This window comes from Vanrija albida, assembly GCF_041260175.1.
Source record: "Vanrija albida strain AlHP1 chromosome Unknown contig_2, whole genome shotgun sequence".
Classification (NCBI taxonomy): domain Eukaryota; kingdom Fungi; phylum Basidiomycota; class Tremellomycetes; order Trichosporonales; family Trichosporonaceae; genus Vanrija; species Vanrija albida.
The window spans coordinates 3,784,752-3,801,208 of NW_027191421.1; the positions used below are offsets into that span (position 1 = coordinate 3,784,752).

Consider the following 16,457-nt stretch of genomic DNA (forward strand, 5'->3'; position numbering starts at 1 on the left):
GGCGTTTGACAATGTGTTGAGATATCAGCGAATGTCACATGTGGCGAGGTTCAAGCTGCAGGAGGACTTACTTGGCTGAACGATGTTGCTCGCGACTGTCCTTCCCAACAGCTAGCGTACTTGCCTACTGAAGAGAGAAGGAGAACGAGGCGAGGACGAGGAGGGGGGTGGACATTACCGGTGGAGGTCATTCGTCACGTGGTCATTACAATGGTGCATTACAAAATCCGTAGCCCGTTTGAGCCGAGATTAGGATCTGTGTCAGTTTCTAAATCTCTTCTCAATCTCCAGCCTGATGCGCCCATCGCTGTTGTGTCTACCACCCACCTCCTTAAGCCCCCCTCACCACCTCCCAAGCCGCAGTTGGGGCTCCAGTCTCGCTCACAGTCGGCATGAAGACACGCCGACCCGCATGGGACGCGTCGAGTGGAGCTTGGGCGGGTCGGATGAGGTACCGCCGGGGCCCTAACAAACCGCCGAGGCAGCCGGAGCGGGGAGCGCTCCGCTCGCCTTCCGGCCGGCGCATGCGACGTCTCAGCCCCCCTATAAGACGCACCGGCTCGGCATGCCGTCTACCCACTACCCCCACCATGCCCATCACGCTCGACTACTCGGCCAAGCTCATACTCATCACCGGCGGCGGCCGCGGGATCGGGTACGCGATCGCGCGGGCGCTGGCCGAGGCCGGCGCGACGCTCGCGCTGACGTACACGTCCAAGGACTGCTCCGACGTCGCAAAGGCGCTGGAAGACGAGTTCGGCATCACGGCCAAGGCCTTCAAGTCGGAGGCGAGCGACTCGAAGGACGTGGACCGGCTCGTGGGCGATGTCGAGGCCGCGTTCGGGCGCAAGGTCGACATTGCGGTCGCGAACGCTGGCGTCGCGCTGTGGAAGGACGCGCACGCCATGACTGATGGTGAGTGCTGGCGCGGTGGCCACGCTGACGACTAGACGACTTCAAGCGCCTCTTCGAGGTCAACACGTACGGGCCCTACTACCTCTCGCGGGCGCTGGCCCGCTCCTGGCTCGACTTGCCTATCGGCGTCGAGCCCGACGCGTCGCAGGTCGACATCAAGAGCATTAACAAGAAGCTCGGCAAGCAGATCCTCATCGTCTCGTCCATCTCTGGCCTGGTCGCCATGAGCCCGCAGCGGCAGGTGGCCTACAACGCGTCCAAGGCGGCCGTGACGATGCTCGCCAAGAGCCTGGCAGAGGAGTGGGCCCACCTCGGTATTACGGTCAACACCATCAGCCCGGGCTACGTCGCGACCGACATGGTCAGCTCGGGCGACCCCAAGCTCGCAGAGTGGTCCAAGGAGTGGACGTACCGCACCCCGGTCGGCAAGTTTGCCAGCGCGGCGGATCTCGGCAAGTTTGTTGCGCTCCTCGTGAGCGACCAGCAGGGCGGGTGGGGATTCATGACCGGCAGCGACGTGGTCGTGGACGGCGGGTACACTACGTTGTAGGCATATGCATTGGTAGCGGCAGTGAGAGCGGCGGGGTAGTAGGCGGGGGTGGACCGCGGGGAGCGGGGGAGGCGGGGGTGTGCCGACGCGGCTACGGTCGGCTCCATGCGCGTGCCCTGTATGCTCGTGCTTGCAACCCCGATATCGGCGCCGTCTCCGCCTCGGCGAGCTCAGCCGCAGTCGCACCAGCAGGCAGCTCACGCACCGGCAGTGCCAACTTTTCTCGCCAAGGAGGGCCCCACGCCGACTTTTCTCCCCCCCGCAGCCTTTCGGCTCAGGACCGAATCCGCACCCCTGGTCGACGTGCTTTCTGTCTCTCCCCCCGCCACTCCCCCCTCTGGCCATGCACCTGCTCGTGCTCCTCGCAGCCGCCGGAACCCTCACCACCACGTGCATGTTTTGCACTCTTTGCCTGGGCGGACGGGAATGTGGCCAGCCACGAACGGGAATTTCCTGTCGGGAACGCCAATCGGGCCAAGTTCGGTCCGGCCACTCCGGTTAACTAAGTAGCACCGACATCTCGTGTCTCACTCGACTCCTCCCCTCTTTAAATGCAGCGACACATCCCAACGCTCAACCTAAACCTCGTATTCAGCCCCCCGCCCCCGCCGCAGCACCGCACCATGGTGTCCTTCCACCCAGGCGAGCACGAGAACCCCGTCCCCCAGATCAACGCGGCGGCCCCGAGGTCGTGGGTGCCCAAGTCGACCGCCCAGCGCCTGTCGCTCAACGCCGACTGGAAGTTCCGCTGGAGCCCGAGCCCGCTCACCCACGACGAGGGATTCGCCGCCGACAAGAGCAGCGAGGCCGACTTTGACACGCTCCCCGTGCCGTCGCACTGGGTCCTCCACGGCGACGGCAAGTACGGCCGCCAGGCGTACGTCAACATCCGCTACCCCCTCCCCATCGACCCGCCGCGCGTGCCCGACGAGAACCCGACCGGCGACTACCGCTACACGTTCGAGCTGCCGAGCGACTGGAAGATTGAGGACGGCAAGACGCTCCTCCGCTTCGACGGCGTCGACTCGTGGGCCAAGGTCTGGCTCAACGGCAAGTACCTCGGCACGTCGACCGGCTCGCGCCTCCCCGTCGAGTTTGACGCGACCGCCGCGCTCCGCGCCGGCGCCAACACGGTCGCGGTCCGCGTCGTGCAGTGGTCGGCTGCGACCTACCTCGAGGACCAGGACCAGTGGTGGATGCCGGGCATCTTCCGCGACGTGACCCTCCTCCACCGCCCCAAGGCGAGCGTCGACGACTACTTTGTCCACGCCAACTACGACCACAAGAGCGGCAAGGGCACGCTCAAGGTCGAGTCGAGCCCCGCCGGCCGTGTTGTCGTCCCCGCGCTCGGCATCGACGTGGCCACCGGCGAGGAGGTCACTACCCCCGTGTCTCCGTGGACGGCCGAGACGCCGACTCTCTACGACGCCGAGCTGCGCACCGACGGCGAGACCATCCCCCTGCGTATCGGCTTCCGCACCGTCACCTACAGCGACGGCCTGATCAAGGTCAACGGCCGCCGCGTCCTCTTCCGCGGTGTCAACCGGCACGAGTTCCACCCCGACCACGGCCGCGCCGTCACGCCCGAGATCATGCTCCAGGACGTGCTCCTCATGAAGCAGCACAACGTCAACGCCGTCCGCACGAGCCACTACCCGCCGCACCCGCACTTCCTCTCCCTGTGCGACGAGTACGGCCTGTGGGTCGTCGACGAGTGCGACTACGAGACGCACGGGTTCGAGTGGAACCAGTGGGTCGACAACCCGTCCGGCTCGCCAATGTACACGGACGCGCTGCTCAACCGCGCCGAGCGCATGGTTGAGCGCGACAAGAACCACCCGTCGATTGTCATCTGGTCGCTCGGCAACGAGGCCGGTAAGGGCGACAACCTGCGCCTCATGTCCGAGTGGATCCGGAAGCGCGACCCCTCGCGCGCGATCCACTACGAGGGCGACCGCGCCAGCTCCTACACCGACATGTACTCGCGCATGTACGCGACGCACGCCGAGGTCGACGAGATTGGCCGGTACGCCGAGCCGCCGCTCGAGGACGCGGCGCTCGACGCGCGCCGCCGCAACCTGCCGTTCGTGCTGTGCGAGTACGTGCACTCGATGGGCAACGGCCCCGGCGGTATCAAGGAGTACCAGGACCTGTTTGAGAAGTACCCGCGCTGCCAGGGCGGCTTCATCTGGGAGTGGATCGACCACTGCTTCAAGAAGACTGCGGCCAACGGGCGCGAGTACTGGGCCTACGGCGGCGACTTTGGCGAGGAGATCCACGACGGCAACTTTATTGCCGACGGCATGCTCTTCCCCGACCGCAAGCCGAGCCCCGGCCTCATCGAGTTCAAGAAGGTCATCTCGCCGATCAAGGTGGTCGTCAGCAAGGACGAGGTGACGATTACCAACACGCTCGACTTTGGCGACACTGCGCACCTCGAGTGGACGGCCGAGCGCAAGGTGTTCGGCGAGTCGGTCGAGGCGACGGCCGTCGCCCTCGACGTGCCGGTCCTCAAGGCGGGCGAGAGCGTGACGCTCAAGCTGGCCACCCCGGCCTCGGCGCACGAGACGGCCACGACCGTGACGGCGAGCGCGCGCGACGACGTGGCGTGGGCGCAGGCCATCCAGCCGGGCGCGGACCGCGTCGTCGCCTGGGGCCAGTTCGTCGCGCCGGCCCAGGCCAAGCCCAAGGCGGCCGGCACCGTCGCGCCCGAGGTGGCGGGCGACAAGATCCACCTCGGCCCCGCCGTCTTCGACAAGCGCGGCGCCCTCCTCAGCATCGGCAGCGTGTCGGTCGTCTCGCCGCGCCTCGACATCTGGCGCGCCACGACGGACAACGACCGCGGGCCAGACGAGGTGACCAAGCGCATCCTCGCCAACGAGTGGAAGGAGGCCAACTTTGACAAGCTCAAGCACCGCGTCGACGCGGTTGAGGCGACGTCCTCGTCGCTCGTGGTCCGCACGCGCGCCGCGGCGTGGGTCTACAACCGCGCCCTGGAGACGGTGTACACGTACACTTCGGACGGGGAGGCACTCTCCCTCAGCGTGAGCGTCAAGCCCACGGGCGAGTGGGGCGACCTCTTCCTCCCGCGCCTGGGCGTGCGCCTCGGCCTGCCGAAGAGCACGGACAAGGTGCAGTACGTCGGCTACGGCCCGGGCGAGGCGTACCCCGACTCGCGGGAGGCCGCGCGCCTCGACGCGTTCGAGGCGTCGGTCGACGACCTGCAGACGCCCTACGTCTTCCCGCAGGAGAACGGGCACCGCACCGACGTCCGCTGGGCGCGTGTTGGCGCCTTGGAGATCGAGAACGCCGCCAAGCCTTTCGGCCTCACCGTCCGCCGCTGGACGAGCGAGGCGCTCGAGGCCGCGACCCACAGCTCGGACCTCGAGGTCGACGACCACGTCTGGGTCAACATCGACCACGCGCACCACGGCATCGGCACCGCGTCGTGCGGAGAGGGACCTCTGCCCCAGTACCGCCTCAAGCCTGAGCCCACCGAGTTTGGCGTCACCTTCCGGGTGTAGCGAGAGAGAAGCGCGATAGAAAAATGTAACTGTACGAACACAATGCCACACCGTACCAGACTCTGCACCATGCTGCATGCGATACTGCTTTCCTTTGACTTGGCCCCCGCTCACAGCTTGGCCGTCTCGGCGCCGCTCAGCAGCTGCTTGAGGAACGCCTTGTTGTTCGGCTCGCGCCCGAGGAACTTGCGCAGCGACTCGGCCTCGTCGCGGCTGCCGCCGGGGCCCAGGATCTCGGCGCGGTACTTGAGCCCGTTGGCCGGGTTCATCGGGTCGGCGCTGAACACCGACTCGAACATGTCGGCCGCGAAGACGAGCGAGTAGAGGTAGCCGTAGTAGCCGGCGGCGTAGCCGCCGACAATGTGCGCAAAGCCGCTCTGGCCGCCGACGTACTCGCCGTCGGTCGACACGAGCGACGTCTTCTCGCGCAGGTCGCACCACAGCTTGGTGAGGTCGAGGTTGTCGTCCTTGGACGTGTGGAGCGTCACTGGGGCGTGAGCGGAAACCAGGACGTGTCACTCACTGTCGTAGAGGCCGAAGAAGAGCTGGCGCAGGTTGAACAGGCCCTGGTTGAGGTTCTTGCTCTTGACAATGCTGGCGATCAGGTCGTCGGGCAGGTGCTCTCTCGTCTCGTAGTGCTCGGACATGGTCTTGAGCTGCTCGGGCAGCCAGCACCAGTTCTCGAGCATCTGCGAGGGCGCCTCGACAAAGTCGCGCGAGACGTGCGTGCCGTGGAAGCGCGAGAACTGGGTCGCCGAGCAGAGCCCGTGGAATGCGTGGCCCATCTCGTGGAAGAAGGTGACCACGTCGTCGTGCTTCATCAGCGCGGGGCGCGTCGGCGTCGGCTTGGCCAGGTTGGCGACCATGCACACGGTGGGGTACGCGCGCGAGCCGTCGGCCTTGGTGTAGCCGGGGATGAGACCCCAGACGGCGGCGTGGCCGTACTTGTTCTCGCGGGGGAACAGGTCGAGGTACATGTAGCCGAGGAACGTCTCCTTGCCGTCCTTGGGCGCGTCCCAGACGGCGTACGCCTCGGCATCTGGTGGGTTAGCGACACCGCGAGCGACACCCACCCTTGTGCCATGTCTTGCCGCCGTGCTCATCGTCGCGGGGCACGGGGTAGAACTGGACAGAAAGGAGCTGGCGGTAGATGTCGAGGATGGTAGGAACGACCTTGTCGACGGGGAAGTACTCCTTGACCTTGTTGTCGTCTGCTGTCAGCTTGCTCCAACTGTCACACTCACCAAGAGCCAGGTCGCGCTCAGTCGTCAGACGGTCGTAGTAGCGGTAGTCCCAGAGGTACAGCTCGTTCTCGACGGGCCAGCCGCGCTTCTCGTGCTCGGCCTTCTTGACCTTGATGAACTTTTGCTTCTCGGCCTCGCCGAGCGGCGTGAGCTTCTCCTGCAGGTCGTTGAGGAAGTTGAGCACGTTCTTCGAGTCCTTGGCCATCTTGATCTGGCGGGTTAGCTGGGTAATCTCCGACAACCCACGTCAAGGATGTAGTCCGCAAAGTTGTCGAAGCCGAGCAGGTCGGCGACCTTGCGGCGGAGCTTGACGACCTCGTCGAGGACCGGCGCGTTCTTGATCGTCTTGCCCTCGTACCCGAGCTGCGCCTTGCGGCGGGTGGCGGGGACGTCGGCGTACTGGCTGTGGTGTGTGAGCGTGGCTACGATGGAGCAAGACATAGCCTCCTCACAAGATGGGGACAATATCGGGGGTCTTGAACGTAACCTTGTACTTGTCGCCCTCCTTGGCGTAGCCCTCGAGCACAGTCTCGGGCACGCCCTCGAGCTCCTCCTTTGTGAACAGCAGGCTGCCCTTCTCCTCGTTGCACGCGCGCTGGAAGTCGACCTCGAGGCCCATGATCTTGGTCTGGAGGGCGAGCAGCTCGTCGCGCTTGTCCTTGGGCAGGCCGAGGCCGTTGCGCTTGCGGTCGCGGATCATGCGGTCGAGGAGGCGCTGCTCCTCGTCGTTGAGCTTGCCGCCGTGCGCCTCGACATCGAGGAGCGCCTGGTAGATGTCCTCGCGGGCGACGGCTTTGAGGCCGAATTCCTGGGGCGTGAGCACATGGTATGGGCGATGGGAGAGAGGGAGAGGGACAAGGGGCAGAGGTGGTGGGGGTGTCCGAGTTTACCTCCCCCCTCTGGATCGCTGGGTCCACGGTCCAATTCCCCACCCTACCCGGCAGCGCGAGAGACACCCCTCCGCCTTCCCCCCGCCTCGCACGCACCTGGATAGCCTTGTCACCGTCGACCGACGCGTTGCGCACCGCCTCATCCTCGTGCACGTACTGCAGGAAGAGGGCAGGCTCGGTCTCGCGGTCGGCGACGGCGTCCTCGAGCGCGAGGCGGCGGACCACCGAGTCAAAGGTACGCTGCTCCTTGGGCAGGGCGGCGACGTCGTCGAGCAGCGTCTGCGTGTTGGAGATGTACTTGTCAACGGCGGCCTTGACGCTCTCGGGCGTGTACGACCAGCTGGGCGGGGCGATGGGCGGCTTGGGGTCTGCGTCGGGGGTGAGCTGCGTCAAAGGACCGTCACTCACAGGCCTTGGTTGACATTGTGAAGAGGGTGCGGGTTGCTGGGCGGACGATGAGAGAGATGGAGCGCAGCATCAACAATGCTATCGGCAGGAGGGCGACCGTGTAGAATGCCCGCGTTGGTGTGATGCGCATGGAACGGGCGAGGGAGAGACGCTGACGTCGAGCGGGTCGGGCAGCGCGTGGTGACGCCGGCGCCGCGAGGCGACCTCCACCGGCTGGCAGGCGACCACGCGACTCGCGCCGCACTTGGCCGACCGACCGACGCCACGGCCATTGGCTCGACGCCTCCGACACACGCACAGCACAAGTACAGCGACCTCGCGGTCCAATGCATAGGGCATACTTAGTACAGGGCGGGGCGAGCGGCTGCGACGGGCGCCGAGCCGACCGCCGACGCCATCTCGCTCCGAGTTGAGCTTCGGAGCGAAACACCTCCGGCACCACCTCCGCGTCTACGGACACGACAGTAGTCTACACCAACTGGTCTCCTCCGCCAACAATGCCCACACGGCTGCCGATCGCCATGCGCTCGACGACGTTCTTGGTCCGCGCCTTGACCGTCGCCTCCATCTCGGCCTTGAGCACGGTGCACGCGTCCACGCCGAGCTTGAGCATGTCCTCGAAGCGGTCGACGTGCAGCCGTGTCTCCATTTGCGCGAGCGTCACCTTTCCGCTGGTGGGCAGCGCGCCGACAACGAGCGTAGGCAGGTCTGACTCCTCGGGCGCCGAGAGGTCGAGCAGCGCCTGGGTGAGGTGCAGGCCGACCGAGACGGCCGCGACGTAGTCGAGCATGGCGATGCCGGCGTCGATGAGCGCGAGGGTCACGGCGTTGACGGCGGTGGGGAGAATGCCTGAGGGGTTAGCTGATACAATAGATGCGAGCAACACAGCCAGACCCACCTCCGTCGGCGGTGAGCACCTGCACCTGCACGGCAATCTCGGAGCGCGGGTACAGGTGAGAGAGGATGACGGGTTCGAAGGTTTGCCGGATGGCCGCGCCGATTTCCATCAGACGCCTGGGGAGGTCAGCGGTGCCACAGCGGAGTAGAGGAAGGAATGCCACGATGGTGGAGGGGCCGAGCGGTTAGACGGCCATGTCGGGGCGAGGAAGGCGGCGAGAGACGAAGTCCCTCTCCTGTCCCCCGTCCAGCTGCGTGCGCGAGCAGGACGTCACCCACCCGAAGCTGCACTCGCTCGTCGAGACACCCCGCCACGCCCCACCCCTCCACATCGCCTCCCGCACACCCAGCACTCACTTATCCCCCCGACTCCGCCTGCTGCCCTGCCCCACGCCCTGCGCCCACGGCACGACGCCGACCTCGACCACCAAGCTCGCCTTGTCGTGCGCCGCGCCCGCCTTCTGCCGGGGCTCGCGGGGGCCGGACACGCTCGCCTGGACCGAGGTGAGGCCCTGCGTGACAGTCGCGCTGCCGTCGGCGGCGGGGTGCGTCGAGAGCGTAGACGCGAACGAGCGGAGCTCGTACGGCCGGCGGTTGTCGTGTCGCAGGCCTGGGGTCAGCTCTGAGGAGAGGCCGGCAGCTCACCTGCGAGGTTGAGGATCTCTATCCTTGACATTGTTGTCGTCGCTGGTGTGGTTGTTGACGGCGGAGTCGGAGTCGGCGTCGGCAACGAGGAAGGCGACTTGGACGAGTGAAGTCATCTCTGGGCAACTTTTAAGCGGGAGGCTTGGATAAGCGATGGAGGGGGGTTTGCTTCCGCTATTCCACTGGGAAATACAAATCGAGTTGGACTCATTTGTGATTTTCATTAGAACTTGCCACGTGCAAGCCACGCTTTTCATTAGAAATATTAAATTGTGTGCAATTTTTCCCATTTAATCCTGCCCAGCCCGCCCGCCAGCCAGCACCCCCGCCAGCGTACACTCCCCCCGCCAATCGCCTGCTTGCTCTTTCCGAGTGGGTGTTACTGCTGCTCCGTCTTGTTCCTACGACATCTCTACTCACCACTCAGACCCTCTTTTGCACCCCCAAAAGCAGCCATCACAATGCTCTCTGCCCGCCTCGCCCTCCGCGCCGCCGCCCGCCCCGCCCTCCGCGCCACCGTCGCCCGCCCCGCCGCTCTCTCGGGTGCGTAGCACCTGCGCGCAGGGCAAGATTGCGATGGGCCGAGCCGTCCGTCCCCTGCCGATGCCCATCGCAACTCGCCCGCGCCAGGCCAATGTTGCCCAGCTAACACCCCCCAGCCGTCCGCTACTCGTCCCACGCCGCCGAGGAGTCGTACGAGGCCTTCAACGCCCGCTACGCCTCGTTCTTCGGCTCGGTCACCGACCTGTTCGAGCTCCAGCGCGGCCTCAACAACGCCTTCGCCTACGACCTCGTCCCCTCGGTCGAGGTCATCGAGAACGCCCTCCGCGCCGCCCGCAAGGTCAACGACTACGCCACGGCCGTCCGTATCCTCGAGGGTGTCAAGGAGAAGGTCGAGAACAAGGGCCAGTACGAGCAGTACCTCGCCGCGCTCAAGCCCGTCATCGACGAGCTGGGTAAGTCCTACGGCTTCGGGAGTTGGCCGCAGCCCACTCACACCCCCAGGCATCCAGACCAAGGAGCAGCTCTACAACCTCTAAGAGGATCAACTAGATGGAAATGTCACTCGCGTGGCCGCAACGACCCCGCGCAAAGAGGTGGATAAAAAAATCTCTTCTAGGGCTGTATATCGCACCTGCATAAACAATCAAGCCAACGCGCGCGGCGCCGTGTCGGCGCCAGCACTCCCCGTGTGCGCGCCGCCGCCGTCGCCGACATCGACAGGACTGACAAGGCCGGTTAACGCAGCGGGCAAGGCCGGAGCACGTGGTCGGGGGGAATCGCGTCGCACGGTGGGACGAAACGCCGAGCGCCGAGCGCCACCGCCATCTGCGTTTACGGGTTGGTGTGCGCGACGCTGCATGGCGCGTTCTGCGCGGGTAGCTCGGCGCGGAGCACCCACGAAGTTGCGAGTTGCAGCGGTGGTGGTGGAATGACGACACTAACAGCGGACATGGCTCGAATCTGCGCGCGCTCACTACTCATCCTAATCAACAGCGCAGAACGACCCGCACCCCACTCCAGCATCGACCGGCGTCGACAGCAGCGCTGGACACCGAAGGCTGCGCCGAAACGGACACTGCGGAGCATGTCCGCGCGTATCGGCCACTCGCCGCCTGCAGGGTTGAAGGGGCGCGAGTGATTTCTGATAAGCCCGATCGACAGGCGACTGGGTCCGACAACACAAGGGACAGCCAGAGTGCACGACACACTAGATGCATTAATTCCACCAGAGCAAAGCAGGAGGCATATGGCCAGGATCGGCGGCGAACGCTGGCAGTCCTACAGGTTGGCAGCTTGCGCCGGGCAGTTTCCTCTCATCCGACGGCGTGTGTGGCACGTGTAGGCAACTCCCACCACGACGAGCGACTTGGCTCCTAACAAGTATGAAGTATGCGACCGTCGAGCGTATGAACCAAGACGGGCAGACCGCTCGACGCGGCAGTTCAAGGCCTTCATCACGCCGACGCCGACGCAAGGTCCGAAGAGCCGACGCCGACGCTAGGCCAAGCTCGCCCGTACACCCACCACGCATGGTGCACTGCGACAGCCTCCCCGCCAGACGCGAGTTCCCGTGCGGGGGTACTTCGGTTCGACTGCGCGGACAGCGACGCTTCCAAACAGCTGACAGCGGCACAGGCGACGACAGAATCGTATAGGCGGCAAGCCGGCCCGCTGAGAGGCCCCGCCGCTGCCCTCCCCCCGACACAGGAGCGAAACCAACCTACCTTGAAGCCGAGAGTGATGGACGGTGAGGAGCGGGCGTTCTATCTGAACCACAATGTTTAGTCTCCTCTGTTTCGACGGCGAGCGACTGAGATCTTCATGCATGCACCACTCAACGGTCTGGCGTTGGAGAGGTAGAATGGCTACGACCTGCTACGACCAAGCCCACATGTGTTTCAACTTACTCACGGTTACCTGCCACCTCGCCCCACACAAACGGGTGCGCCTAGGGTGGTGCTTGTTGACCGTACTGCCGACGCTGTAGGTTGTTAGACTTGAACCACAATGCGTGAATCCTCCAACCCGAACGGGGTGTACCGCACGCGCAGCCAATTCCCACCACGACGAGCGACTTGAACTCCTAACCGAGCCTGTGGCCGTCACAAGACGGCCAGACACTGGTTCCTTGCCTGAGGAAGGGCTCGAAGGTCGCTTGACGAGGCAGTTCAAGGCCTTCATCACGCCGACGCGGGCTCAACGGGTGGTTCCAAGTGAAAAGTGATGGAATCAACCATATAGACCAAGGGGTCCGAGGAGCGGACGCCGACGCTAGGCCAAGCTCGGCTGCACACCCACCACTCATGATGCACTACGACAACCTACCCGCCAGACATGAGGACCCGTGAAGAGGCTTTGGGCAACGACGCTTCCAAGCAGCAAAGCGGAACATAGGAAAAGGGACGACAGGATCGTATAGACGGTATGACGGCCCGCTGAGAGGTCCATCGATGCCCCCCTCAACACAGTAGCGACACACGTGAAGCCATACAACCTACCTGTGGGCTAAGGGATCTGTGAGCGGTGGGCAGAGTAAACGGACTGGCGAGGTGTGTAGGAAGAATGAATGTGAGTTGAGTGATGAGGGAAGGTGGAATGTAAACAAAAGCAAGATTATATAGGCGCCGTTTGAGTGACGAATTTCGGCGGGCGGCACTCAACGCGTCATAGTCGCCTCGACCTGCTCTGCTCTTGCCATTGCCCACACCACCACCATGCTCCCATTCGCGACGCTCCTCCTCAGGAGCTACTACGAGGCCATAGGATGGAACGAGGACAACCTGTACTCGAACATCACGAGATCGAGCTCTGGTGCGTCGCGGCTGAGAGCGATCTACTGACCACTCAGCCTTGATGTGAGCTGACCGCCGTCTCGAGACTCGTACAAGCTCACCCTTGCAGCGACTTCCCCGTGCCCGACTCGCTCATCCTGCAGCTCGCCAACGCGCCCACTCCCATCTTTTTCACCTCGTATGCCCTCGATGCCCTCCCACAGCTCAACGGCTCGCTGTCCTACCTCACGACCTCGGAGCCGCTGTCCAACATCGGGCCGTCGGCGAGCATGCCCTTCGCGTCCGTCGTCGAGCGGTTCCGCGTCCCGGCGCCGCCCCTCCGCCCGCAGCCAAAGGACGAGATCTGGCTCGGCGGCAGGCAGATCCAGGGGCGCGACTACCTCCTCTACTCGCGCCTCCACCTGCCGACGATGCACCTCTCCGGCCTGGCGACGACGCGGCTGACGCCCACGCTGGCGGCTACCTGCGCGTTCGTCCACCAGCCGGCTACGGAGCGCCCGGTGAGCCCAACAGCCGGGGCCGCGCGTACCCCTGGTGAGGCGGCGCCTGTTCCGACGCGGGCCAAGCAGCCGGGTAACGTCCTGCTCAGCCTGCAGCACGACACGGGGCGGTACTCTGGCGAGTACACCTACTCTGCGGCCGACGGCATGTTCGGCATCCGCCAGCTGTACAACTTTGGCTGGGTTGGAGATCGGGGCGAGGCGCCGGTTGCGGAGGGCGAGGCCAGCGCGAGCCGGAGGATTGACGAGGAGGAGATGATGGACGGCGGGCTGCGCGGGCGGTTCAGCCTCGGCGGAGAGGTCTACCTCTCTGTCAAGCAGCGCAGTGCGGGGTGTAAGTGACATCAAAAAGTGCAGCGCTGACCCCAGTGTCCACAGGAGTGCGGTTCACGACGCTCCCGGCGTCGTCGTCGTCACCCAACACACCGCCGTCGCCCCCCACGACCATCACGGTGCTGTACAACCCGCTGATCGGGTTCCTGTCGACGGCGTACGCCGCGCAGATCGCGCCGACCGTGTCGGTGGCGACGCGCTTCGGCGTCAACGTGTACAGCTACGAGTCGGACTTTGCCATCGGCGGCGAGTGGTGGATCGGGCGGCGGCGGGGCAAGCGCGTCGAGGCGGATGTCGAGCTGAGCGACGAGTTCAAGGCCGAGCTGGCGAAGAGGCGCCTCATCGGCGGCGTGCTGCGTGCCGACGAGCCCGAGGTCGTCGATGCTGCAAAGGCAGAGGTCTCTCCGCTTGCGTCGCACAAGGCCCCGCCCCTCGCGCCGGGCGACAAGGACCGCGACGGCGTGCTCAAGGCGCGGCTGAGCGGCAACTGGTCCATCGCGATGCTGTACGAGTCGAGAATACGCAACTGTCTCGTGAGCGTCGGGCTCATCTCGGACATTCTCAACGGGAACAGCAGGAAGGTGGTCAGGAGCGTGGGGTTGGAGGTGCAGTACTACTCGTAGAGGCATGCATGCCGCGTAGAATCCTAGCGGCATTACAATTTGCGGCCCACTTGTAATGCGATTACAAACCTGATTAGGATCGGCCCAAATCGGCAGCTTCTCGTCCGCAACTTTCCGTCGCCGCCGTCGGAATGACGTCGAACAGCTCGTTGGACGCGTTCTCCATCGCCCACACCACCAAAATGCCCGCACTACGCCTCCTCCCCCGTCTCACCAGGCCGCTGAGCACCGCAGCTCCCCGCCTCACGTCCTTCAAGACGGGCCCCCGCCCCCCTCCCCTCCCGCCAGCCGAGCAGGCCGAGTTCGAGCGGCTCGTCAAGGCCGCCGAGACCGGCCAGTCGGGCGACGCGCCCAACCTCGAGCAGCTTGAGACTGCCACCACGCATCCCGACGCAAGGAAGGGCCCCAAGCCAGAGTTTGAGGGCGAGGTCAACCCCAAGACGGGGGAGATTGGCGGGCCGAAGCAGGACCCGTTTATTGCTGGCGACGCCGACTGGCAGTTTGGCGGGAGGGTGACGGTGAGCTTGGGGAGTGTATCGTATGCTGACGTTGCAGGACTTCTAGACGCGAGGTGTTTGGCTCTGTCGCGGCTGACTAGGTGCATCATGTAACGTGTGTGGGGTGGCGGGGCACCCACTGGTCGGCGCGCACCCACCGGTGGGCGGCGCAACACAAGTATATAACACACAAACACTGATTGTTGTCGTTTGACATTGTCTCTCCCACCTCATCCCATCATCCATCGACCCTACTCCTTCTTGCCATCGCACACCTCATCACACCGTCAACTCTACGTCGCTCAACAAGCACTCCCACTCCTCCCGGATTCAACAGGTAGGTTGTATGGCTTCTCGTGGGCTCGCTTTCTTGTTGGGGGATGGCAACGATTGGGACCTCTCAGCAGGCCGCCTTGCGTCTATACTGCCGTCACTTTTCGCCGGTGCCGTCTGGCTGCTTGGAAACGTCGTTTGTTAGCGCGGCCGAGGCCGGGGTACTCAGTACCGAAGCACCTCAGCACGGGAGCTCGAATCTGGCGGGGTGGTTGTCGTAGTGCACGGCATTGCGGTGCGGCCTGCGCGGGTGAGCTTGGCAGAGTATTGGTTGTGAGCCTCTGGCGCCCCTTGCGACTATATGGTACATTTCCATCCCTTTTCCATGCGGATAACCCCAGTTGGCGAGCGCCGGTACGACGACGCCTTGAACTGCCTCGTCGAGCGACTTCCAACTAGCGTCCGGCCGTCTTGGATCTTATCCTTGGGGGTCGCAGGCTAGGTGGAAGTCAAGTCGCTCGTCGGGGGAGGAATCGCCTGCGTGCGCGACATACGCCGTCGGATTGGAGGACACTGTACACAGTGCATTGTACACTGCGGTTCAAGTCTAACAACCTACAGATGCGGTCGTCGGTAGTACAATCCAGTGCGGTCATTGCATCTTGCGTCGTACTTAGGGCGGCGGGGCACCAGCCAGCGCAACTAACTACCTCTCACTGGAACTACCTCACCACACTCCCTGCCGCCGTAAAGCACTCGTGGATAAAGCCCTCCGGCTCGCCGTCCTCATCTGGCGTGCCCTCCCACACGAGCCTGTGCTCGTACTCCGATGCCAGGAGACCAAACACGTCGCCGGGGGACAGGCGTATGCTCCGCCCGACAGCCTTGAGATAGATGATGGCCGCTCGCCCCGTCACGGTGATGACAGAGTAGGGGTCGAAGTGTGCGTCGCACATGGTGTTGAGACGCCACTCGGTCCACTCCTCGCAACGCCTTGTGAGAAGTACCGAGGTCAACTCGCCCTTGGGCATTGTCGACGACGCCCATGACCGGTCGAGCGAGGCCTCGGCCGGGACCGGTACCGAGCGTGAAGGCTCGGGCGTTACCAGCTTGATGGGGCGCGAGCCCACTTCGCAGTTGAGCGTGGCCTGCTCCTCTGTGAGGGGCTCGAGCTCGACTATCGGGTTCTGCTCTTCGTTATGGATGGCCTGTTTGCTAGCCATCCTGGCAAGGAGCTCGAGAGCGACGGGAGCTCCAAGGGAGTCTAGCAGGTCCTGACGATTTGCGCTGGGCACAAACTTGTTGAGGACAACAGCGCCTGGTTCAATCTCGGCGAGCCAGCGCACTGGGTGATGGCCCATGGCCGCATAGTACGCGGTCGCGGAGTAGGCCCATGTCTCCCTTCTTGTCGCTGGGTTGAGCTGAAGGGTGACGGCTTCATCCGGTGGCGGCAGCCCGTCAGACTCTTTGCGGATCTGCTCGACCTCGGCCTCCTCTATCGCGCCGCGCAAGTACCAGAAGATGAAGCGCGCGACGGAATGCGCCTCACCAGTGTCGGCACGGTACGCAGGGTTGCGCACCCCAAACGAGCGCCCAACGGAGTACGGGCGGAAAATGCCGGTGTGGGGGTTGGGCGGCGAGTCTGGGGGGTCGAGGTAGACAAATTGGTAGTCGGGCGATTGTTCACGGCGGCGTCGCTTGCGGCTGGCCTCGACGACGCCGCTGTCACTGCGGAGGCGGAGGTCCTCAAGGAGTCGCGCCAACGACGCCATGGATGCGGAGCTGTCGCTGCGGAGGCGGAGCTCCTCGAGGAGTCGCGCCAACGACACCGTGGGGTCGGTGCTCATGGCTAGTGGGAGTGC

At 64.6% G+C, this 16,457-nt stretch overlaps 8 protein-coding genes across 8 annotated transcripts; 5 read left to right on the forward strand and 3 right to left on the reverse strand.

Annotated features, from left to right (window-relative positions):
• Positions 1-590: 590 nt before the first annotated feature.
• Positions 591-1,465, forward strand: Q8F55_003196 (uncharacterized protein; the record flags this gene model as incomplete). Its single annotated transcript, XM_069351744.1, has 2 exons — positions 591-915; positions 951-1,465. 2 exons carry the CDS (start codon positions 591-593, stop codon positions 1,463-1,465), a joined length of 840 nt encoding a protein of 279 aa, XP_069212130.1.
• A 623-nt stretch (positions 1,466-2,088) lies between these two features.
• Positions 2,089-4,989, forward strand: Q8F55_003197 (uncharacterized protein; the record flags this gene model as incomplete). The annotated part of the gene is made up of 1 exon (XM_069351745.1): positions 2,089-4,989. One exon carries the CDS (start codon positions 2,089-2,091, stop codon positions 4,987-4,989), a length of 2,901 nt encoding a protein of 966 aa, XP_069212131.1.
• Positions 4,990-5,099: 110 nt separating this feature from the next.
• Positions 5,100-7,547, reverse strand: Q8F55_003198 (uncharacterized protein; the record flags this gene model as incomplete). Its single annotated transcript, XM_069351746.1, has 8 exons — positions 5,100-5,476; positions 5,513-6,028; positions 6,063-6,200; positions 6,234-6,444; positions 6,480-6,636; positions 6,686-7,041; positions 7,220-7,491; positions 7,532-7,547. The coding sequence occupies 8 exons, from the start codon at positions 7,545-7,547 to the stop codon at positions 5,100-5,102; spliced, it is 2,043 nt and encodes a 680-aa protein (XP_069212132.1).
• A 453-nt stretch (positions 7,548-8,000) lies between these two features.
• Positions 8,001-9,104, reverse strand: SKI6 (Exosome non-catalytic core component; the record flags this gene model as incomplete). The annotated part of the gene is made up of 4 exons (XM_069351747.1): positions 8,001-8,380; positions 8,430-8,545; positions 8,786-9,038; positions 9,074-9,104. 4 exons carry the CDS (start codon positions 9,102-9,104, stop codon positions 8,001-8,003), a joined length of 780 nt encoding a protein of 259 aa, XP_069212133.1.
• Positions 9,105-9,534: 430 nt separating this feature from the next.
• On the forward strand, positions 9,535-10,113 carry COX6 (Cytochrome c oxidase subunit 6; the record flags this gene model as incomplete). Its single annotated transcript, XM_069351748.1, has 3 exons — positions 9,535-9,616; positions 9,733-10,029; positions 10,079-10,113. The coding sequence occupies 3 exons, from the start codon at positions 9,535-9,537 to the stop codon at positions 10,111-10,113; spliced, it is 414 nt and encodes a 137-aa protein (XP_069212134.1).
• Positions 10,114-12,291: 2,178 nt separating this feature from the next.
• On the forward strand, positions 12,292-13,825 carry MDM10 (Mitochondrial distribution and morphology protein 10; the record flags this gene model as incomplete). Its single annotated transcript, XM_069351749.1, has 4 exons — positions 12,292-12,388; positions 12,426-12,432; positions 12,479-13,203; positions 13,239-13,825. The coding sequence occupies 4 exons, from the start codon at positions 12,292-12,294 to the stop codon at positions 13,823-13,825; spliced, it is 1,416 nt and encodes a 471-aa protein (XP_069212135.1).
• A 182-nt stretch (positions 13,826-14,007) lies between these two features.
• Positions 14,008-14,389, forward strand: Q8F55_003202 (uncharacterized protein; the record flags this gene model as incomplete). The annotated part of the gene is made up of 2 exons (XM_069351750.1): positions 14,008-14,343; positions 14,381-14,389. The coding sequence occupies 2 exons, from the start codon at positions 14,008-14,010 to the stop codon at positions 14,387-14,389; spliced, it is 345 nt and encodes a 114-aa protein (XP_069212136.1).
• A 928-nt stretch (positions 14,390-15,317) lies between these two features.
• Q8F55_003203 (uncharacterized protein) lies at positions 15,318-16,442 on the reverse strand (the record flags this gene model as incomplete). Its single annotated transcript, XM_069351751.1, has 1 exon — positions 15,318-16,442. One exon carries the CDS (start codon positions 16,440-16,442, stop codon positions 15,318-15,320), a length of 1,125 nt encoding a protein of 374 aa, XP_069212137.1.
• Between the last annotated feature and the right edge of the window lie 15 nt (positions 16,443-16,457).